The sequence below is a fragment of the Aquarana catesbeiana genome, linkage group LG02, assembly GCF_042186555.1.
Source record: "Aquarana catesbeiana isolate 2022-GZ linkage group LG02, ASM4218655v1, whole genome shotgun sequence".
Taxonomy (NCBI): domain Eukaryota; kingdom Metazoa; phylum Chordata; class Amphibia; order Anura; family Ranidae; genus Aquarana; species Aquarana catesbeiana.
Genome location: NC_133325.1, coordinates 776799374 through 776823426, shown reverse-complemented (window position 1 = coordinate 776823426; position 24053 = coordinate 776799374). Strand labels below are relative to the sequence as shown.

General features: G+C 45.3%; 1 protein-coding gene across 1 annotated transcript in view; it reads left to right on the top strand.

The window, feature by feature from the left end:
• The window catches only part of TMEM39A (transmembrane protein 39A), an 85428-nt gene extending 61586 nt beyond the window's left edge, over window positions 1-23842 (top strand). The window contains 3 exon segments of the mRNA XM_073617382.1: window positions 3644-3831; window positions 18483-18603; window positions 23606-23842. Coding sequence (XP_073473483.1) covers window positions 3644-3831; window positions 18483-18603; window positions 23606-23839 — 543 coding nt within the window. The 3' untranslated portion in view covers window positions 23840-23842.
• Window positions 23843-24053: the final 211 nt, after the last annotated feature.

The following is a 24053-nucleotide window of genomic DNA, read 5'->3' as shown; positions in this document are numbered from 1 at the left end:
TTAATTTCCTGGTAGTGCAAGTGAAGCAAACAATCACTATGGGTGGCAAGGCGCTGTCACTGGGATCTCCGGGATAAAGTTGTGGACAGGCACAAGTCAGGAGATGGAGACAATGGCTTTATCAATGCCTAGAAGTCTGTTATAAAGAAATGGAAGGTATTTGGTAGTTTGGTAGAACACAGACCCTCCCTGGATCAGGACGTCGCTCCAAATTGGATGAAGGAGCCATTAGGAAACTGGTCAGAGAAGCCACCAGGAGTCCTACAAGAACTCTGAAGAAGTTGCAGGAATTTTTGACAAGGAGTGGTCATTGAGTGCATGTGACAATATCACAAATTCTCCACAAATGTGGCTTTAATGGGACGTTTGCAAGAAAAAAAAAGCCACTCCTCAAGAAAGGCCACATGGAGTCACCACTGAGCTTTGCCAAAATGCACCTTGAAGATTCTGAGGCCAGATGGAAAAAGGTGTTATGGTCAGATGAGACTAAAATTTAATTATTTGGCCTCAACGCCAAACGATATGTCTGGCGGAAATCCAATATAACTCACCATCCAAATAACACCATTCCTACTGTGAAGCATGGAGGTGGTAATAGCCTGTTAGGGGGGTGGTAATAGCCTGTTAGGGGGGTGGTAATAGCCTGTTGGGGGGGTGGTAATAGCCTGTTGGGGGGGTGGTAATATCCTGTTGGGGGGGTGGTAATATCCTGTTGGGGGGGTGGTAATATCCTGTTGGGGGGGTGGTAATATCCTGTTATGGGGGGGTGGTAATATCCTGTTATGGGGGGGTGGTAATATCCTGCTATGGGGGGTGGTAATATCCTGCTATGGGGGGTGGTAATATCCTGTTATGGGGGGTGGTAATATCCTGTTATGGGGGGGGTGGTAATATCCTGTTATGGGGGTTTTTCTCTGCAGCAGGAACTGGAGCACTTGTCAGGATAGAAGGAAAAATGGATGGGGAAAAATACTGTCAAATTTTTGAGGAAAATCTGCTGCCCTCTGCCAGAAAGTTGTCAATGGGAAGAAGGTTTACCTTCCAACATGACAATGACCCAAAGCACACAGCAACAATGACCACACAGGGGTTGAAGGAGAAGAGGGTGAATGTCCCTGCATGACCTAGTCAGAGCCCAGACTTGGACACCATTGAAAATCTGTGGAATGACTTGAAGACTTCGGTCCTCAAACGGCCACTATCAAATGTAACTAAACTTGAGCATTTCTGAAAAGTAGAGTGGGGCAAATATTGCAAAGTCTAGATGTGCAAAGTTAGTAGAGACAAATCCCAACAGACTAAAGGCTGGAATTAAAGCAAAAGGTGGTTCAACAAAATACTGACGTAAGGGGGGTGATCCTTTTCCAACTCAGTCATTCTGTTTTTCAATTTTTTTTTCTGATATGTTGGTGTAATTAAACCCTCCCAGAGGAGGAGAGGGCTGTGACGTGCAGGGAGGGAGGCGGCTGGGCTAAAGAATTTACTGTTCCTGGAGTAGTCACATTTTCTAAGCACATTGCAAGTGAATAAAAAATAAATAAAAAATCAAAGTTTAAAATCATATAAAAACCAAAACGATATATATTGCAGCCTACCCATTCTCAAATTTTTGCTGGTCCTTTCATTTGTTTTTTTTCTCTCAATTATTTTTACCCGGTGATCCAAGATAAAGATTTTGCATGAATAAATAAAAGCTGATCGTTGTAAGCACCCCTGCCAGTGTAAAGTGGTTCGTCTCCTCCCATGTAAACTGATGCATTCTGCTGGAGAGCCTTGTGCTTTTGAAAAATAGACTTGCTGGCTGGATCACCAGATGAAAACAGAAAAAATAAAGTCTAAAAAAAGAAAACGAATGCAGCCATCACATCAAAGAATTGGTCATCTGCAATATAATAATTGCTTGCTTTTGGGTTTAATACCGTTTTAATCTGTAGTTACCTATTCGCTCTGTACCGTTTATTGGAGTGATGATAACTGATGCAGCTAAAAGCCGATCGGCTGTTATCCTATGGAGTGGGAGGGGACGTCGCCGCTCTTCCTGGGCCTCCCATCCCACCGGGAGGCCCGAGCCACCAGCCGGCGCGTCCGCCGCCTAGGCTGAGACCCAAACAAAGCCGGATTCGGTCTCCGATGTAAATTCCCGGAAGTGACGTCACTGCTAAGGGCGGCGATTTTAAAAAAAAATGACAGAATGTAGAATCGCCGATTTTGGCGATCTGAATACTTTTAAGTGCAAAGGAGGGATTTGGGGTCTTTTAGATCCCTCCATAAAGAGTACCTGTCACCACCTATTACTGTCACAAGGGATGTTTACATTCCTTGTGACAGCAATAAAAGTGATCAGAATTTTTTTTTTTAAAGGGACAATGTAAAAAAGAATAAGAAAAAAAAAAAAATGTAAAGGGCCCTGTCCCCGCGTGCTCGCGCAGCAAAGAAAACGCATTCGTAAGTCACGTCCGCAAATCTAAATGGCGTTCAAATCACACATGTGAGGTATCGGGGCGATCGTCAGAGTTAGAGCAATAATTATAACAAAAGACCTCCTCTGTAAGGCTGGCCATACATGGTCGAATATTGAAAGAATTTTTTTTTTTTAAATCTAAAAATTTGTGCGTTTTTTGTGATCAGATGATGCCACCATTGATTTCGAAATTTGACCAACCAAGCCTTCAATTTCACCTCCATGTTGCTACAGAAAAGAATTTTCATGGCCGGGAATCTTCTTTTCTTTCCGGGAATTTTCTTTTCTTGCACATGCGCATTTCTTTTTCGATTACATTTCTCGCACGATTCTCCCATCATTGATTAGAAAATCGTTAGTTTTTCAAAAAATTTCCAACATGTCCGATTACTCCAATTTGATGGCCGCAAGAAAATCGGCTGTTGCTGCAGCCCACTAATGGTGCGAAATACGAACGAAAATTCTTAGATGAGATTTTCTAAAGAAAATTCTTTCGAAATTCAACCCATGTACTGATAAACATTTTTCCTTTTTTTTTTTTTTTTTTAAAGCATCGCCTATGGAGATTCTTAGATACCGTAGGTTGTCGCCATTCTGCGAGTATGCGCAATTTCAAAGCATGACATGTTCGGTATCTATTTACTCGGCGTAACATCATCTTTTGCATTATACAAAAAAAAGTTGGGCTAACTTTACTGTTTATTTTTTTTTTTTTTTTTTAAATTCATGAAAGTGTGTTTTTCCCAGAAAATTGCGTTTAAAAGACCGCTGCGCAAATACCACGTGACATAAAATATTGCAACGATCGCCATTTTATTCTCTAGGGTCTCTGCTAACATTATATATATATATATATATATATATATATATATATATATATATATATATATAATGTTAGCAGAGACCCTAGAGAATAAAATGGCGATCGTTGCAATATTTTATGTCACGCGGTATTTGCGCAGCGGTCTTTCAAACAGAATTTTCTGGGAAAAACACACTTAAGTAATTTTCTAACAAAAAATACAGATTTTAACTTGTGAGCAACAAATGTCAGAAATAGGCTTAGGCATGAAAGGGTTAAGGATTGTACAGTCCTGGTTGTGACGCAGCTTTATCCAAATGATGAGCTCCATGCGTTTCCTGAATGTATTCGATGTTCTGACGTTGTGTCTTTCCTTGCAGAGCACTCAGTATTATGACATGCGGTGGTCGTGTGAGCACCTCATCATGGTGTGGATCAATGCCTTCGTCATGCTGACCACACAGCTGCTGCCGCCCAAGTATTGCGACTTGCTGCACCGGTCGGCGTCACACTTAGGAAAGTGGCAGAAGCTGGAGCACGGGTCGTACAGCAACGCACCACAGCACATGTGAGTCCTCCCTGTCTTCATTTTATAGTTGGGGCATTGGGGTTAATACAGGTGTACATTCACATCAACTGAGCGCGTGACGTGGCTTCCAGTATCTCACGATCGCTTTACTAATAAATTTAAAAAGCAGATCTTACTGAGACCAAAAATTACATTTCAAATTGCTTAACCAATTGCCACCCATGGATGTCTGAGTTGCAGTGGTTATACCAGGATGATGCCTGCAGCTACAGGCATCAGCGCGGTAGCTTTGTTTTTTTCAGCCAGTTAGTCTCTCTTTTTGGAAAAGCGATGCTAGCGGGCAATTAGCCACTGGATCACTTTTTACAGGCGGAGGGAAGGGGTTCACCCTCCTCCCTAATCCTCCTCCCTCCTCCCTCCTTCCTCCTCCCTCCTTCCTCCTTCCTCCTCCCTCCTCCCTCCTTCCTCCTCCCTCCTTCCTCCTCCCTCCTTCCTCCTTCCTCCTCCCTCCTTCCTCCTCCCTCCTTCCTCCCTTCCTCCTTCCTCCTTCCTCCCTTCCTCCTTCCTCCCTTCCTCCTTCCTCCCTTCCTTCCTCCTTTCTCGCTTCCTTCCCGGGCTCTCCCCTCCCACCGGGGACCCCAGTGGTCTTGCCGGCTAGCCATAGTGATGGTCAAGGACTGGAAGGTCCCAGATGATCTCTATGGTATAGGAAACCGGAAGCAACAAGCATTTTCGTCTCTTCTGGTTTCCCGGTCTTATAGACCCCAGATCTCTCCATAAAGAGTACCTGTCACTGACTATTGCTGTCACAAGGGATGTTTACATTCCTTGTGATAGCAATAAAAGTGATATATATATATTTTTTAAAGAAACCATGTAAGAATAAAAAAAAAACTTTTAAAGTGCCCCGTCCCCCTATGCTTGCGCATAAAAATAAAGGCATACGTAGGTTGCTAACGATGTTCGCGCCACACATGTGAGGTATTGCGAGCAGTATAGAGAGAGCAATCATTCTAGCTCCAGACCTCCTCTGTAACTCTAAACTGGTAGCCTGTAAAGGCTTTTAAAGCATCACCTAAGATTTTTAGTTGCTGTTGGTTGGCGCCGTTCTATGGGCGTATGCAAAGAGTACCATGTTGGGTATCTATTTACTCGGCATTACATCACCTTTTATCTTTTACCAAACAATTGGGTATTATATTGTTTTTGCACATGAAAACACATTAAATTTTATTTTTTCCCCCCAAAGAAATTGTGTTTGAAAAACCACTGCGCAAATATCATCATGTGACATAAAAATATGCAGCATGCACTATTTTATTCTCTAGGGCAGGGGTAGGCAATCTCGGTCCTCCAGCTGTGGTGAAACTACAAATCCCATCATGCCTCTGCCTCTAGGAGTCATGCCTGTGATTGTCAGAGTCTTGCAATGTCTCATGGGACTTGTAGTTTCACCACAGCTGGAGGGCCGAGGTTGTCTACCCCTGGCCTAGGGCAGTGGTCTCCAAACTATGGCCCGTGGGGCCGGATGCAGCCCTTTGCTTGAGTTTATCCGGTCCTTGGGGCACTTTTCCTCCACAGACATGAGGAACTATTCCGTCCACTGACAGCAATGATGGGTTCCTATTCCTCTCAGTGACACCAACAATGGGACACTATTCCTCTCAGTGACACCAACAATGGGACACTATTCCTCTCAGTGACACCTGCAATGGGACACTATTCCTCCCAGTGACACCAGCAATGGGACACTATTCCTCCCAGTGACACCAGCAATGGGACGCTATTCCTCCCAGTGACACCAATGATGGGACACTATTCCTCCCAGTGACACCAGCAATGGGACGCTATTCCTCCCAGTGACACCAGCAATGGGACACTATTCCTCTCAGTGACACCGATGATGGGGCACTATTCCTCCCACTGACACCAGCAGTGGGACACTGTTCCTCTCAGTGACACCTGCAATGGGACACTATTCCTCCCACTAACACCAGCAATGGGACACTATTCCTCTCAGTGACACCAGCAATGGGACACTATTCCTCGCAGTGAAACCAAAGATGGGGCACTATTCCTCCCACTGACACCAATGAGGAGTCCCCATTCCTCCCACCAATGCCAGCAATGAGGCACTATTCTTCCCACTGACACCAACAATGGGGTGCTACTTCTCCTAATGACACCTAAAATGGGGCTTTCTTCCTTTTCACACTGACCACCATGTGTGGCTGGAACAGTTTTTACTTTCATTGGCCACAGTCTGGTCCCCCTCAAGTCTGAAGCACAGTAAACTGGCCCTTTGTTTGGAGACCCCTGCTCTAGGGCTTTAAAAAAAATTTTTTTAAAAATATATATATAATATGATTGGGGGTTCTAAGTAATTTTCTAGATAAAAAAATGATGATTATTACATGTAGGAATTAAGCGTGACACATTTGGCACTTTTTGGGGGCAGCGGCTACCTGGTTTTGACAGGTACCCACTCCCACTTCCAGCTAATCTCACTACAGCAAAGTCAGCCTTGGCGTTCTCCTACCCCCACCACCGCTGGGCCATTCACAAAGAGCAGCACGCGTTGCTCATGTGCAGTAGGGAACGTCTGCTGGTTTGCCTTAGTGGAGTTGGCGGCAGCAACACCCGACAGCCAGTTAAAAAAAATCTGCTCGGGTGAAGACCCCGCTGGATTCGTGGACAAGTAAGTGTTCTAATATTAAAAGTCGGCAGCAACAGTATTTGTAGCTGCTGACTTTTATTTATTTTTTTTTTCTTGAAGGAGCCTAGAGCTCCTCTTTAAGGGCCCTTTCACACTGGGGCGGGGGCGGCGTCGGCGGTAAAGCGTGTTTGGCTGCTAGCGGGGCGGTTTTACCCCCCGCTAGCGGCTGAGAAGGGGTTAAATACCACCGCAAAGCTCCTCTGCAGAGGCGCTTTGCCGGCAGTATAGCCGCGCTGTCCCATTGATTTCAAGGAGCAGTATACACTCCGCTCCTTCACCGCTCCGAAGATGCTGCTAGCATGACTTTTTTTCCTGTCCTGCTAGCGCACCGCTCCAGTGTAAAAGCCCTCGGGGCTTTCACACTGGAGACAAAGCAGCAGCACTTTTGGGTCGGTTTGTAGGCGCTATTGTTAGCGCCTGCAAACCGCCCCAGTGTGAAAGGGCCCTAAGGCCTCATGTACACTGCTGGACGTTCAGAGGCAGTTGTATGTTTTTTTTTCAGCTGCCCCTGAACTCTCCTCTATGTTATCTTATGTGTACATGTACACAGGTTCGTTTAACGTCATTTTTAGGCAGTTGCGTTTAGAGGCTTTTCTTTGAAGGCATAAAAATGTGTTCAGACACCGAAGTTTCCGACGCCAAACGCGGTACTGGCGTTCAGCAATGTTTTTAAAGGTGCCCTATTTTTTTTTTTTTACATTACAAAACCTAAAAAATGATGGCAAATGATGAAAAACCGCTTAAAAAAAAATATTCTAAAAACTTGTAATTGCTTGCACTGCTTCATAGACCATTTATATAACCCTAATGAGTCCATGATCTAATCCAATACACCACTAGCATTGCTGTACATCAGGGGTCTCAAACTGGTGGACCTCCAGCTGTCTCCAGCTGTTGCGAAAACTACAAGTCCCATGAGGCATTGCAAGGCTGAGAGTTACAAGTATGACTCCCACAGGCAGAGGCATGATGGGACTTGTAGTTTTGCAACAGTTGGGAGGGCCGCCAGTTTGAGACCCTGCTTGTACATACATTTACAAAAATATCCTACAGACATGCGCTGCGCAGTCAATGGATGAGTCCAGTAGCAACAATCTCTGGTCCTCACACGCAATTTCCGACGTCTTTCCAGCCTCGTCAACAGCAACGTCAGGAGCATTTCCACACATATGCTCATTATGGGATCCATAGTAAAAACACTGAAATTGAGGTAGATACAAGTACACTGCTGCTCTCTCAGCTGCTACTACTCACTCTGGTCTCACAGAATGGCTGAAATAGTCAAATAATACTGTTTTTTTGTGCTTTGGGAGGGTCTTAAGATGTTATCTTAAATAAACGCTCCTAGACGTAAACGCATCTAAACGCGACATGCAAACGCGGCTAAACGGTCGTTTTTAAAAGCTGTCAAAAAAAATCGTTCAGAAGAGGTTGCCTAAAGCATATGAAAAGTAAAGAAAAAACAAAAAGAAATATAGTGCAGCTTACCAGTCATTAGATGGTGGCCGCATTAGTTTTCTCTTGTCGGGTTTTCGTTCACTCGCTGTACTGTGGAGGAGAAGCAGCGTTGTCACCTTAGGTTGCTTTCCAAATTTGAACTTCAAACCCCCCCTCCTTTACTCACCTTCATTACATGGGAGGGAATTCGGTAGTTCCCAGCTGGGGAAGCTGATAACATTGTTTGAAATTTCAGTTCAGGGTGCAGAAACTTACAAGCATACTGGATTTCTGGCAGGATCAACTGATAATTTTTCTGTAATTTCAGAAAGAAAGGTCTTAGCCTGAAAAAGAAAACAAATACAACCACCACATCTAAGGACCGGTATGCTGCAGTATATTACATATTTGTTTTTAGATTTAGATGACCTTTATAGCAGTGTAGCGCTTTTTTTTTGTTTTTTTTTTGTTAGGCACACTCACCTGTTTTAAAGCCGTCCTCCATGGGTTTGCTGTGTGGTCATGTGAGGTCACAGGCCCTCTTCTGCTGCTGTGGGTGGGGCCTAAATGGTGCAGAGAGCGGCGCCACCTTGTAATGACACCAGCGAAGGAATCTTCTGGCGACAACGGTCCTATGGTGGCCATACATACTTCAGTTGCATCATTTGATCTTTTAAATCTGCAAAAATCGAACTGCCATTCCCTTCCGATAAATTTTAAACTCCAATTTAGATTGGATTTAACCACCTTCAGTCTGGGCCAATTCTGACATTTCTTTTATACATGTAAAAAATGTGCATTTTTTTGCTAGAAAGTTTACTTCGAACCCAAAAAATATTTTTAAGCAGAGGCAGAGAATAAAATGGTGGGTTTTGCAATTTTTTTTTATGTCACAGCGATATTTGCCCAGCTAATTTTTTTTAGGAAAAAAATGCATGATAATAAATTTTAAGTGCAAACAAAATACAGTGAGGGGAAAAAAGTATTTGGTCCCCTGCTGATTTTGTACATTTGCCCCACTGACAAAGAATTGATCAGTCTATAGTTTTAATGGTCGGTTTATTTTAACAGTGAGAGACAGAAAAACAACAATATGCAGATAAACGCATTTGAAAAAAGTTATAAATTGATTTGCATTTTAATGAGTGAAATAAATATTTGACCCAAAACATGACTTAGTACTTGGTGGCAAAACCCTTGTTGGCAATCACAGAGGTCAGATGTTTCTTGTAGTTGGCCATGAGGTTTGCACACATCTCAGGAGGGATTTTGTCCTCTTTGCAGATCCTCTCCAAGTCATTAAGGTTTGGAGGCTGACGTTTGGTAACGCGAACCTTCAGCTCCCTCCAAATATTTTCTATGGGATTAAAGTCTGGGGACTGGCTAGGCCACTCCAGGATCTTAATGAGCTTCTTCTTGAGCCACTCCTTTGTTGTCTTGGCCATGTGTTTTGGGTCATGGTCATGCTGGAATACCCATCCATGACCCATTTTCAATGCCCTGGCTGAGGGAAGGAGGTTCTCACCCATCCATCGTCCCTTTGATGTGGTGAAGTTGTCCTGTCCCCTTAGCAGAAAAACACCCCCAAAGCATAATATTTCCATCTCCATGTTTGATGGTGGGGATGGTGTTCTTGGGGTCATAGGTGGCATTCCTCCTCCTCCTCCAAACACAGCGAGTTGAGTTGATGCCAAAGAGCTCGATTTTGGTCTCCTCTGACCACAACACTTTCACTCAGTTCTCCTCTGAATCATTCAGATGTTCATTAGAAAACTTCAGACAGTCCTGTACATGTGCTTTTTTTGAGCAGGGGGACCTTGGGGGCGCTGCAGGATTTCCATCCTTCATGGCGTAGTGTGTTACCAATTGTTTTCTTGGTGACTATGGTCCCAGCTGCCTTGAGATCATTGACAAGATTCTCCCGTGTAGTTCTGGGCTGATTCCTCACCGTTCTCATGATCATTGAAGATCCACGAGGTGAGACCTTGCATGGAGCCCCAGACCGAGGGAGATTTCCAGTAATTTTGTGCTTCTTCCATTTGCGAATAATCGCACCTACCGTTGTCACCCTCTCACCAAGCTGCTTAGCGATGGTCTTGTAACCCATTCCAGCCTTGTGTAGATCTACAATCTTGTCCCTGACGTCCTTTGAGAGCTCTTTGGTCTTGGCCATGGTGGAGAGATTGGAATCTGATTGCTTCTATGGACAGGTGACTTTTATACAGGTAAAAAGCTGAGATTAGGAGCACTCCCTTTAAGAGAGTGCTCCTAATCTCAGCTCGTTACCTGTATAGAAGACACCTGGGAGCCAGAAATCTTGCTGATTGACAGGGGATCATTAAAATGCAAATCCATGTATAACTTTCTTTCTCGAACATCACGGGACACAGAGCCACAGTAATTACTGATGGGTTATATAGGTATCACTGGTGATTGGACACTGGCACACCCTATCAGGAAGTTCAACCCCCTATATAATCCCTCCCCCTTGCAGGGATACCTCAGTTTTTACGCCAGTGTCTTAGGTGATGGACGTGTAAAGATGTCCTGTGCTGAGCTCCAAAGGGAATATCCTAAGATCCTATACTGGGGCAAGCCAGGCGAACCGGATCCATTCAAAGTGTCTTTTCATGGCCGAATTGAATGGTACCCGGTCCTCGTGTCCGAAGAAACGAGGTTTTACCCGTAATGCTTCTCTTTTTAGAGAGCTGGACCCCGCAGATCAGAAAATGGCTTTAAACTTCCTAATTTCTGGCGAGGTGCTTTACGGTCCCAGAACTGTTGGATCCCCCTACTGATGGGGGCCCCAGTCTCTGACGGTTTTTCAAACGGAGCCCACCGTGAGAGGTGAAGATTGGGTCTGTGTAAACAGCACCCTGCGGCTGGATAAGGTAAGAGGAGATTCCACAGAATTTTTGAGTTCTAGTGGCTTTTCTCCTTTAAGGTAAATGCATGCTATGCCTATTGTGACCACCGGGGGCTGCCAAGAGCACAAACCTACACATGCTGACTCTGTCTCAGGTGTTGTAATCGCTGTTTATGTCCCAGCGTCTCAAGCAGGCTGCAAACTCCCACTCAGGCCAGCTGCAGGCTATTAGAGGCACTCTGTACAGGTGCACATAGCCTTCTGAGAGACACAGAGCTGACGGTCGCATGTAAGGTGGGACACAGGCATTCTCCTAGGCAGCATTTACTGAAGTAACACCAGACTGAGCATTGGGTAGCAAGGCTTTTAGCCAGACTACATCGCTCAGCGGGCAGTGTTCATTTGTATACCTCACACCTTGTTGCTTTGCACTATGGGTAGAAGAGGTTCAAGCACCCCAGGAACCAGAGACACTAGGGGATCTCATTCAGGTTCTGAGGGCCCCCTGTCGGCAGCATCCTCCCCCCCTAAAGATGGGCCAGGGATGGCTAGCCAGGGAGAGCCATCGGGGTCAGGGGCTACACCTGCTTCTGGCACTTCAGCCCCTGTATATATTACACAAGAGGTTTTTTCCTTAACCATTAATGGTCTAGAGGAAAGATTAATGGCCGTGATTACGTCTTCACTCAGTGGAAGAAAACGCACTAGGCTTTCCTCTGTTCCCCAAGACCCTCAGACAGAGGAGCTCTGGGATAAAGGAGATGAATCCCTTTCAGAGGATCGGGATGGGATGGATGATTCCTCTTCGGAGGATTCAGGTGGAGAGGGACCCTCTGCGACTTCCCAAGAGGAGAAAGTCTTAGTGCAGATCCTCACTGGATTGGTCCACTTCACATTTAAGTTGCCCATACCTGAAACTGCTAAAGAATCCTCTTCTGCTTTGGGGTCACTGAAACCTTTCCAAGCAGCACATGCTTTTCCTGTTCATACTTTACTTGAAAAGCTTATTTATTCTGAGTGGGATCACCCAGACAAACGTTTTTTTCCGCCGAGAAAGTTTTCAACACTTTATCCGATGGAAGAAAAGTTTATTAAAATGTGGGGAATACCGGCTATTGATACCGCCATTTCCTCCGTAAATAATAGCCTGACTTGTCCTGTAGACAATGCTCAGATGCTCAGGGATCCTTTAGATAAAAGGATGGAATCCCTATTGAAGGATGTTTTCTCCTTAGCAGGATCAGTGGCCCAACCTGCAGTAGCAGCGATTGGAGTCTGTCAATACTTAAGAGACCATGTTAAGCAGGTCATCAAAGTATTACCTGAACAGCAGGCCCAGGGGTTTGCTAACCTTCCAGCGGCCTTATGCTTTGTGGTTGACGCCATTAGAGATTCTATCGTGCAAACCTCCCGTCTTTCACTGGGATTGGTGCATATACGTAGAATCCTATGGTTGAAAAATTGGTCAGCCGAAGCACCATGTAAGAAGCTACTGGCTGGGTTTCCATTTCGTGGTGCAAGGTTGTTTGGAGAGGACTTGGATAACTATATCAAGAGAATCTCTTGTGGGAAAAGCACTCTCTCTTACCTGTCAAGAAGAAGAGTAAGCGTCCCTCTTTCAAACTGACTCTTTCCCCAGCGCCGGTGGCTTCAGCCTCCAGGCAGTCTCGACGGCCGCCTCCATCGGGGTCCAGAGACAAGAGTCAACCCCAGGTACAAAAGAAGTCCTGGGGAAAGAAGCCTACTAGGCAAAACACTAAGACCTCTGCATGAGGGGGCGCCCCCGCTCACTCGAGTGGGGGGAAGACTGTGACAGTTCTCAGAGCTCTGGCAGGAGGACTTCCAGGACAGATGGGTAATCTCCACGGTAACCTTAGGGTACAAGCTGGAGTTTCAGGAATTCCCTTCTCCTCGGTTCCTCAGATCAAATGTTCCCAGAGACCCAGAGAAGAAGCAGTCTCTCCTTCTAGCGTTAGAGCGACTTTTGTCGCAGGAGGTCATTATGATAGTTCCCGCAAAGGACCAGGGATTGGGCTTCTATTCCAACCTTTTTACGGTCCAAAAGCCAAATGGGGATGTCAGGCCCATTCTGGACTTAAGGGATCTGAACCGATTCCTAAGGATTCAATCCTTCCACATGGAATCAATTCGAACAGTAGTTCCCACCCTGCAGGGAGGAGAATTTCTGGCATCAATAGACATCAGAGATGCATATCTGCATGTGCCCATTTTTCCTGCTCATCAGAAGTTTCTGCGCTTCGAGGTAGGAGGGTGCCATTTCCAGTTTGTGGCTCTGCCTTTCGGGATAGCCACTGCACCTCGAGTGTTCACAAAGATCTTGGCTCCTCCTCTGGCCAGATTAAGGGCTCAGGGTATAGCTGTCATAGCATACCTAGACGACCTGCTCTTGATAGACCGGTCGGTAGCCTCTTTGAAGGGAAACTTGAGGACCATGGTCAGGTATCTAGAACACCTGGGTTGGATCCTCAACTTAGAAAAGTCTTTCCTAAAACCAGTAAGAAGACTGGAGTATTTAGGTCTGATTATAGATACAAGCCAGGAGAAGATATTTCTACCCCAGGCAAAGATCACTGCTTTGAGAGAGCTGATTCTGACAGTAAGGACCAAGAAGGGTCCCTCAGTCCGCCTTTGTATGAGGCTACTAGGGAAGATGGTGTCTTCATTCGAAGCAGTTCCCTATGCTCAGTTTCACTCAAGAATGCTGCAACACAGTATTCTGTTGACCTGGAACAAGAAGGTTCAGGCATTAGACTTTCCGATGCACCTGTCGCATGCGGTGCGTCAGAGCCTCAATTGGTGGCTCATACCCGAAAACCTGCAGAAGGGGAAATCCTTTCTACCGGTTACCTGGACGGTGGTAACAACAGATGCCAGTCTGTCAGGTTGGGGAGCAGTTCTGGAACAGGCTGCGGTCCAAGGGGTATGGTCCAAGACAGAGAGGACCTTACCCATCAACATTCTGGAGATCCGGGCGATACATCTAGCTTTAAAAGCCTGGACTATCAGGCTACAGGGTTGTCCGGTCAGGATCCAGTCCGACATTGCCACAGCAGTGGCTTATGTCAATCATCAGGGAGGCACCCGGAGCCGAGCTGCTCAAAAAGAGGTGAACCAGATCTTAGTTTGGGCAGAGATGCATGTGCCATGCATATCTGCAGTTTTTATCTCGGGAATAGAAAATTGTCAGGCGGACTATCTAAGTCGCCAGCAGTTCCTTCCAGGGGAATGGTCTCTGCATCCCGACGTCTTTTGGGCCATATGCCAAAGATGGGGGGTTCCAGATGTAGATCTCTTTGCATCCCGATTCAACAAAAAGATAGACAGATTTGTGGCAAGGACAAAAGATCCTCTTGCATGCGGGACGGATGCGTTGGTGATTCCGTGGCATCGGTTCTCACTGATTTACGCATTCCCGCCTATTCTGCTACTACCACGACTCCTTCGCAGGATCAGGCAGGAAAGGAAGTCGGTACTTCTGGTGGCCCCCGCTTGGCCCAGAAGGACTTGGTATGCAGAAATAGTAAGGATGACGGTGGGTTCCCCGTGGACCCTACCGGTACGCCCAGACCTGTTATCTCAAGGTCCAGTGTTCCATCCTGCCTTACAAACGCTAAATTTGACGGTTTGGCTATTGAGACCCACGTTCTGAAGAGTCATGGGCTCTCAGGTCCTGTCATATCTACCTTGATTAATGCAAGGAAGCCAGCTTCCAGGATGATTTATCATAGAGTCTGGAAGGCTTATATAACCTGGTGTGAATCCAGAGGTTGGCATCCCAGGAAATATGTCATAGGTAGAATCCTTGATTTTCTACAGATGGGATTAGAGATGAAGCTGGCCTTGAGTACCATCAAGGGCCAGGTTTCTGCTTTATCAGTATTATTTCAGCGGCCACTTGCTTCGCATTCTTTGGTCCGAAACTTTATGCAGGGGGTGATGCGTCTTAATCCTCTGGTTAAAGCGCCCCTAAACCCCTGGGACTTGAATTTGGTCCTGGCTGTGTTACAGAAACAGCCTTTTGAACCAATAAGTCAGATTCCTTTGGTCTTGTTGACAAGGAAATTAATTTTTCTGGTGGCCATCTCTTCTGCTAGAAGAGTATCAGAATTAGCAGCTCTTTCCTGTAAGGAGCCTTATTTGATTATACACAAGGATAGAGTGGTACTACGCCCTCATCCTAGTTTTTTTTACCGAAGGTGGTTTCTGATTTTCATTTAAACCAAGACATTGTTCTACCTTCCTTTTTTCCAGATCCCTGTTCTCCGGAAGAGAGATCTCTACATTCGTTGGATGTAGTAAGAGCAGTTAAGGCCTATCTAGGGGCAACTACTCAGATCCGCAAGACGGATGTTTTGTTTGTGCTACCAGAGGGTCCCAATAGAGGACAGGCAGCGTCAAAAGCTACCATTTCTAAATGGATTCGACAGTTGATCATTCAAGCTTACGGTTTGAAACAGAAGATTCCTCCGTTTCAGATCAGGGCACATTCCACAAGGGCTATTGGTGTTTCTTGGGCAGTGCATCACCAGGTCTCTATGGCTCAAATCTGCAAGGCCGCAACCTGGTCTTCAGTCCATACATTCACCAGATTCTATCAGGTGGATGTGAGAAGGCATGAGGATATCGCCTTTGGGCGTAGTGTGCTGCAGGCAGCGGTACAGGGTCCTCAGGTCTGATTGCACCCTACTTGGTCGTGGTTCCCCCCCCTCAGGTAGCATTGCTCTGGGACATCCCATCAGTAATTACTGTGGCTCTGTGTCCCGTGATGTTCGAGAAAGAAAATAGGATTTTTTAAAACAGCTTACCTGTAAAATCCTTTTCTTTCGAAGGACATCACGGGACACAGAGGTCCCGCCCCTCTTCTAATACACTATATTGCTTGGCTACAAAACTGAGGTATCCCTGCAAGGGGGAGGGATTATATAGGGGGTTGAACTTCCTGATAGGGTGTGCCAGTGTCCAATCACCAGTGATACCTATATAACCCATCAGTAATTACTGTGGCTCTGTGTCCCGTGATGTCCTTCGAAAGAAAAGGATTTTACAGGTAAGCTGTTTTAAAAAATCCTATTTTTTTTAAATGCATTTTTCTGGATCTTTTTGCTTTTCGGTCTCTCACTGTAAACCAAGCATTAAAATTATAGACTGATCATTTCTGTGTCAGTGCGTAAACGTTCAAAATCAGCAGGGGATCAAATACTTTTTCCCCCTCACTGTATATGTAAAAAGCAGCATTTTTTGCTAGAAAATTATTTAGAACCCCCAAACATATATTTTTAAGTAGAGGCCCTATAGCAGGGGTAGGCAACCTCGCCACTCCAGCTGTGGTGAAACTACAAATCCCAGTCAGGGTCTTGCAATGTCTCATGGGACTTGTAGTTTCACCACAGCTGGAGGGCTGAGGTTGCCTACCCCTGCTCTAGAGAATAAAATGGTGGGTGTTTCAATTTTGTATGTTGCGCAGCTATTTATTAAATGCATATTTGCAGGAAAAAATGCCCCATAATGTAATTTAGTGCAAACAAACACCAGATATTATACCTTTTTTTTTTTTTTTTGTAATATATTTGGTTGCGTTGAGTAAATGGATACCAAACATGTCAAGCCTTAAAGTTGCACACGCCCATTAAATCACAAAAAAAAACCAAAACTATGACATCTAAAATTCTCCATAGGTAATGCTTTAAAAGCCCTTATAGTTCATCAGTGCAATATTTGCGCAGCAGTTTATTAAATGCAAATTTTCCCGAAAAAATACTCTTTAATAAATTTTAGTGCACACAAATACATTATAATACCCAATTTTGGGGTAAAAAGTAAAGGATGATGTTACACTGAGTACCGTATATACTCGAGTATAAGCCGAGTTTTTCAGCACTTTTTTTGTGCTAAAAGTGCCCCCCTCGGCTTATACTCGAGTCAAGCACTTTTCTGGTGCAAAGAACGACATTTCCAAACCGAATTTGGGGCCCCGTATCTCAGGGCCACTTGGTGCTAGGAAAATTTGGTATGCAAACCCAGTGGAACTAGCACTACAACATATCCAAAGCTGGGGTTCCTAGCACCAAGTGGCCCTGAGATACGGGACCCTAAATTCGGTTCGGAAAATGTCATTCTCTGCTGCAGAAAAGTACTTGACATTTTCCGAACCGAGTTTGGGGCCCCGTATCTCAGGGCCACTTGGTGCTAGGAACCCCAACTTTAGATATGTTGTAGTGCTAGTTCCACTTGGTTTGCACACCAAATTTGGGGTTCTTAGCATCAAGTGATCCCGAGATACGGGGCCCCAAAGTCATTCAACTGTGTCCATCTGCAGCAATGTCATTTCGGGACCCTTTGGGTCCAGAGACCCCAAATTTTGGCTGCAGCTAGGGGGCATCTAGGAACCCTTAACTACCGAGTTTGAAGTTCGGGGGACCTATGGCAGCAAATGGGCACAGTGAGGCATTCAAATGGGCATTGTTGACCCTCTTTTCCACTTACAGTAGCTGCGCATTTCTCTCCCTAGGCTTATATTCGAGTCAATAAGTTTTCCCAGTTTTTTGTAGTAAAATCAGGTGCCTCGGCTTATATTTGGGTCGACTTATACTCGAGTATATACGGTAAATAGCACCCAAACATGTCACGCTTTACAATTGCGTACGCCTCTGGAATGGGGACAAACGAAGGTACCTAAAAGTCTCTATAGGTGACGTTATAAAAGCCGCTACAGGTTACCAGGTTGGTTTGGAGTTACACAGGAGGTCTGGTGCTAAAATTATTGCTCTCGCTCGGACGTTCGCAACAATACCTTACATGTGTGGTTCAATCTCCATTTACATATGTGTGCGAGAACTACGTGCGCTTGCACATTTGCATGGGGCACTTGAAAAAAAAAACACACACACACACATATATATATGTGTGTGTGTGTGTATGTGTATATATATATATATATATATATATATATATGTATGTGTGTATATTTTTTTTTACACTGTACCTTTTTAAAATTAGTTTCATTGAACTTTACTGCTATCACAATGAGTGAACAACCTCCCCTGTAATAGCATGGTCCTCTTTATGGAGAGATGTGGGGTCTATTAGATCCCATATCTCTCCTCTGGCCTCCAGAGTATGTAATTAATCCGAGATTGGTTTGATCAAATACCTTGATGCATGCAGTGAGACGAGGAAGACATCGGAGAACATTAATTTCCTGATTAATCCCCCCCCCCCTCTAACTAACGGCCCAGGAAGCAACGGTGTTTTCCCAAAGTTGGGAATTCCTATTCAAATTGGCCTAGACTTAGTCCTGGCAGGTAAAGTGGGCACAGAGTGGCGCCCTCTACAGGGCCCCTTATAACATCACGCTGACCCCCCCCCCCCCTAATGAGGCAGAGCCTGGGAGTGGTGACTTTTTATATGTCTCGGGGACTTTACTAGCAATGTATTACCACCTGGAGTTTCCAGCTCTACAAATCTGCTATTGGAGTCTCACTCCCGCTGCTGCGTTCTGCAGAGAGGGATTCAGGAGCAGTTCAGAAAGGAAGAGGGCGAACCCCATGTAAGGCTTTGATTGGGAGGGGTGTGTACTGTGGTCTACATTTATTACAAGCCCACACATGTCTGTCATGTTAAGTAACCTTTCTCTCTCTCTTTTCTCCGCAGCTGGTCAGAAAGCACAGTGTGGCCCCAGGGCGTTCTGGTACGACACAGCCGAAGCTTATATAAAGCCGTGGGACCCTATAATGTAGCAGTGCCTTCAGATGTCTCTCACGCCAGATTTTATGTAAGTAGAGCCTGATGGACAATGCAGCCTTAGTTACAGCGGAACTTCAGTCATTTTTCTTTCCAACTTTCCATCTATTAAATCTTCTGCCCTTCTTGTTTTAACTTTGGATAGTAAAACTTTTTTTTTTGTCTGCCAGTAAATCCCTTATACAGCCCACTTCCTGTTTCTTGTCTGGTCATTAGCCTAGGCTTATGACATCATGCACAGCTCTCTCTGTCCCTCTCGTGAGAGTTTGTCAGGGAGGGAGGGGTGATGAGTCATAAGAGGGCCAATGAGAGCTGCAGAGCTGGAGGTGTGCCTCTGTGTAAATCCAGGAAGTGAACAGGCAGCAGCTTCAGCTGCCCACAGTTAAAATGGCTGCAGCCAGACTCAGTAGAGGGAGATTTCGGCAGCATATTTGGCAAGTACAGAGCCACAGTATATATAAAATAATATGCAAAGTGGTTGGAGGGAAGCTTCAGAATGGCAAAGATATTTTTATTACAAATTTATGTGAGCAGACTGCAGTTCCTCTTTAATTGAATAAATAAAAAGTGCGCAAAACCTCTGACCAAAAAATCACAATGAAAGCAAACAATAATGCGATACAAATAATATCAGCATCAATAAATAAAACCAGCAATAAAGTGGAAAAATAAAATCATGTTCAATATGAATCAAACAATGATATAATAGAAAGGAAGGTCCAATCCTAAAGGGATATACAGGGCTCCACTAGGGGGCGGTGTAGAATCATGTGTGAAAATTGAAATGCCACAGCTCCGCGTGTTTTAGTCCCAATCACCTCGGACATAGATATATGAATTCCCTTACCAGATGACCAGGATCTCCCAGATTATAAGAGATCACTAGCGCAGAATACACCAAATGATGATCTCTTATAATCTGGAGATTCTGGTTATCTGGTAAGGGAATTCATAAATCTACAGTGCATCCGGAAAGTATTCACAGCGCTTCACTTTTTCCACATTCTGTTATGTTACAGCCTTATTCCAAAATGGATTCAATTCATTATTTTCCTCAAAATTCTACAAACAATACCCCATAATGACAACATGAAAGAAGTTTGTTTGAAATCTTTGCAAATTTATTAATAATAAAAAAGGAAAAAAATACTTTGAAGCACCTTTGGCACCAGCCTCAAGTCTTTTTCAGTATAAAGCTACAAGCTTGGCACTCCTATTTTTGGGCAGTTTCTCCCATTCTTCTTTGCAGGACCTCTCAAGCTCCATCAGGTTGGACGGGGAGTGTCGGTGCACAGCCATTTTCAGATCTCTTCAGAGATGTTCAATTGGGTGCAAGTCCTTGCTCTGGCTGGGCTACTCAAGGACATTCACAGAGTTGTAGCCACTCCTTTGTTATCTTGGCTGTGTGTTTAGACTAGTCTCCCAGTTCCTGCCTCTGAAAAAATCCCCACAGCATGATGTTGCCACCACCATGCTTCACTGTAGGGATGGTAATGGCCAGGTGATGAGCGGTGCCTGGTTTCCTCCAGTTATGACGCTTTCCCTTCAGGCCAAAGAGTTCAATCTTTGTTTCTCATGGTCAGAGAGTCCTTCAGGTGTTTTTTTGGAAACTCCATGGGGGCTGTCATGTGCCTTTTACTGAGCAGTGGCTTCCGTCTGGCCACTCTACCATACAGGCCTGATTGGTGGAGTGCTGCAGAAATGATTGTTCTTCTGGAAGGTTCTCCTCTCTTCATAGAGAAATGGTGGAGCTTTGTCAGAGTGACCATCGGGTTCTTGGTCACCTCTCTGACTTAAGGCCCTTCTCCCCCGATCGCTCAGTTTGGCCGGTGGCCTGCTCTAGGAAAAGTCCTGGTGGTTCCAATCTTCTTCCATTTAGGAATGATGGAGGCCACTGTGCTCATTGGGACCTTCAATGCTGCAGAAATATATCTGTACCTTTTCCCAGATCTGTGCCTCCATATAATTCTGTCTCAGAGGTTTACAGACAATTCCTTGGACTTCATGGCTTGGTTTGTGCTCTGACATGCACTGTTAACTGTGGGACCTTATATAGACAGGTGTGTGCCTTTCCAAAATTAAATGTCCAATTGACTGAATTTACCACAGGTGGACTCCTATCAAGTTGTAGAAGCATCTCAAGGATGTTCAGTGGAAACAGGATGCACCTGAGCTCAATTTTGAGTGTTGTGGCAAAGGCTGTGAATACTTATGTACATGGGATTTTTTTAACAATTTGCAAAGATTTCAAACAAACTTCTTTCATGTTGTCATCATGGGGTATTATTTGTAGAATTTTGAAGAAAATACTGAATTGAATCCATTTTGGAATAAGGCTGTAACTTAACAATATGTGGAAAAATTGAAGCGCTGTGAATACTTCCCGAATGCACTGCAAGTCCGAGGTGGCTGGGACTAAAACACGTGGAGCTGTGGCATTTCGTTTTCACACGTGATTCTGCGCCGGCCCCCTAGTGGAGCCCTGTATATCCCATTGGGATTGGACTTTCATTTCTATTATATCATTGTTTGATTTATATTGAATTTGACTATTATGACTATTTATTGATGCTGATATTTGTATCACTTTATTGCACTCCTGAACTCTGTACATAGCGCACCCCTGAACTTTTGCACTCTGTACATAGGGCACTCCTGAACTTTGCACTCTGTACATAGGGCACTCCTGAACTCTGTACGTAGGGCACTCCTGAACTCTGCACTCTGTACATAACACACTCCTGAACTCTGTACATAACACACTCCTGAACTCTGTACATAACACACTCCTGAACTCTGCACATAACGTACTCCTGAACTCTGTACGTAGCGCACCCCTGAACTTTGCACTCTGTACGTAGCGCACCCCTGAACTTTGCACTCTGTACGTAGCGCACCCCTGAACTTTGCACTCTGTACGTAGCGCACCCCTGAACTTTGCACTCTGTACGTAGCGCACCCCTGAACTTTGCACTCTGTACGTAGCGCACCCCTGAACTTTGCACTCTGTACGTAGCGCACCCCTGAACTTTGCACTCTGTACGTAGCGCACCCCTGAACTTTGCACTCTGTACGTAGCGCACCCCTGAACTTTGCACTCTGTACGTAGCGCACCCCTGAACTTTGCACTCTGTACGTAGCGCACCCCTGAACTTTGCACTCTGTACGTAGCGCACCCCTGAACTTTGCACTCTGTACGTAGCGCACCCCTGAACTTTGCACTCTGTACGTAGCGCACCCCTGAACTCTGCACTCTGTACGTAGGGCACCCCTGAACTCTGCACTCTGTACGTAGGGCACCCCCTGAACTCTGCACTCTGTACGTAGGGCACTCCTAAACTCTGCACTCTGTACATAGCGCATTCCTGAACTCTGCACTCTGTACATAGCGCATTCCTGAACTCTGCACTCTGTACATAGCGCATTCCTGAACTCTGCACTCTGTACATAGCGCATTCCTGAACTCTGCACTCTGTACATAGCGCATTCCTGAACTCTGCACTCTGTACATAGCGCATTCCTGAACTCTGCACTCTGTACATAGCGCATTCCTGAACTCTGCACTCTGTACATAGCGCATTCCTGAACTCTGCACTCTGTACATAGCGCATTCCTGAACTCTGCACTCTGTACATAGCGCATTCCTGAACTCTGCACTCTGTACATAGCGCATTCCTGAACTCTGCACTCTGTACATAGCGCATTCCTGAACTCTGCACTCTGTACATAGCGCATTCCTGAACTCTGCACTCTGTACATAGCGCATTCCTGAACTCTGCACTCTGTACATAACGCATTCCTGAACTCTGTACATAACGCATTCCTGAACTCTGTACATAACGCATTCCTGAACTCTGTACATAACGCATTCCTGAACTCTGTACATAACGCATTCCTGAACTCTGTACATAACGCATTCCTGAACTCTGTACATAGCGCATTCCTGAACTCTGCACTCTGTACATAACGCATTCCTGAACTCTGCACTCTGTACATAACGCATTCCTGAACTCTGCACTCTGTACATAACGCATTCTTGAACTCTGCACTCTGTACATAACGCATTCCTGAACTCTGCACTCTGTACATAACGCATTCCTGAACTCTGCACTCTGTACATAACGCATTCCTGAACTCTGCACTCTGTACATAACGCATTCCTGAACTCTGCACTCTGTACATAACGCATTCCTGAACTCTGCACTCTGTACATAACGCATTCCTGAACTCTGCACTCTGCACATAACGCACCCCTGCACTCTGCACATAACGCACCCCTGCACTCTGCACATAACGCACCCCTGCACTCTGCACATAACGCACCCCTGCACTCTGCACATAACGCACCCCTGCACTCTGCACATAACGCACCCCTGCACTCCTGCACTCTGCACGTAGCGCACCCCTGAACTTTACGCTCTGCACGTAGCGCACCCCTGAACTTTACGCTCTGCACGTAGCGCACCCCTGAACTTTACGCTCTGCACGTAGCGCACCCCTGAACTTTACGCTCTTCACGTAGGGCACTCCTGAACTTTACGCTCTTCACGTAGGGCATTCCTGAACTTTACGCTCTTCACGTAGGGCATTCCTGAACTCTGCACTCTGCACCTAGCGCACCCCTGAACTTTGCGCTTTGTACGTAGGGCACCCCTGAACTCTGCGCTCTGCACGTGGCGCACCCCTGAACTCTGCGCTCTGCACGTGGCGCACCCCTGAACTCTGCGCTCTGCACGTGGCGCACCTCCCCCGAGCTCTGCACTCTGCTTAGCGCACCCCAGATACAACCTGCCCTGATGCTGCCCGCAATGAAATTGGGTTTGACACCTCTGCCTTAGATGATCTCACACTGAAGATTTACAGCTATGATGCTGTAGGCATATAATTGCCTAGGTACAAGAAGTGCACTGCTATTTTTTAGGAGGACCTCAAGAGTTCAGGTTCATGTTCAGCTTTAAACACAGTTGTTGAGAGTTGTATATGTATCAGGTTAAGGATGATTGACTCACTGAGGTTTGTTTCTGTTCTTGTAGTTTCTATTCCACCGGCCGTTACGGCTCCTCAATACCCTGGTGGTGATGGAAGGCAGCCTGGTGCTGTATCAGCTTTACTCCCTGCTCCGCTCCGAGAAGTGGAACCACACTCTGTCCATGGCGCTCATCCTGTTCTGCAACTACTACGTCTTATTCAAACTTCTACGGGACAGAATAGTATTGGGAAGAGCTTATACTCACCCCCTCAACAGCTACGGACTCAAACCCCACTAAAAACGACCAGGCCGGAACAGTGGACTTTTTTTTTTTTTTTTTTTTTGTAGGGGGTGGAGAATGTAACTGCAGATGGAAAAAAAAACAAAAAAAAAGCAGAAAAAATATTTTCATACAGGTCTATTTTTTTCCTCTCAATGTTTATAAATATTTAAGATATTTTATATTTTGTATACTTTTTTTTTTTTTTTTTTTTCTTGTGGTCACCGGTTTG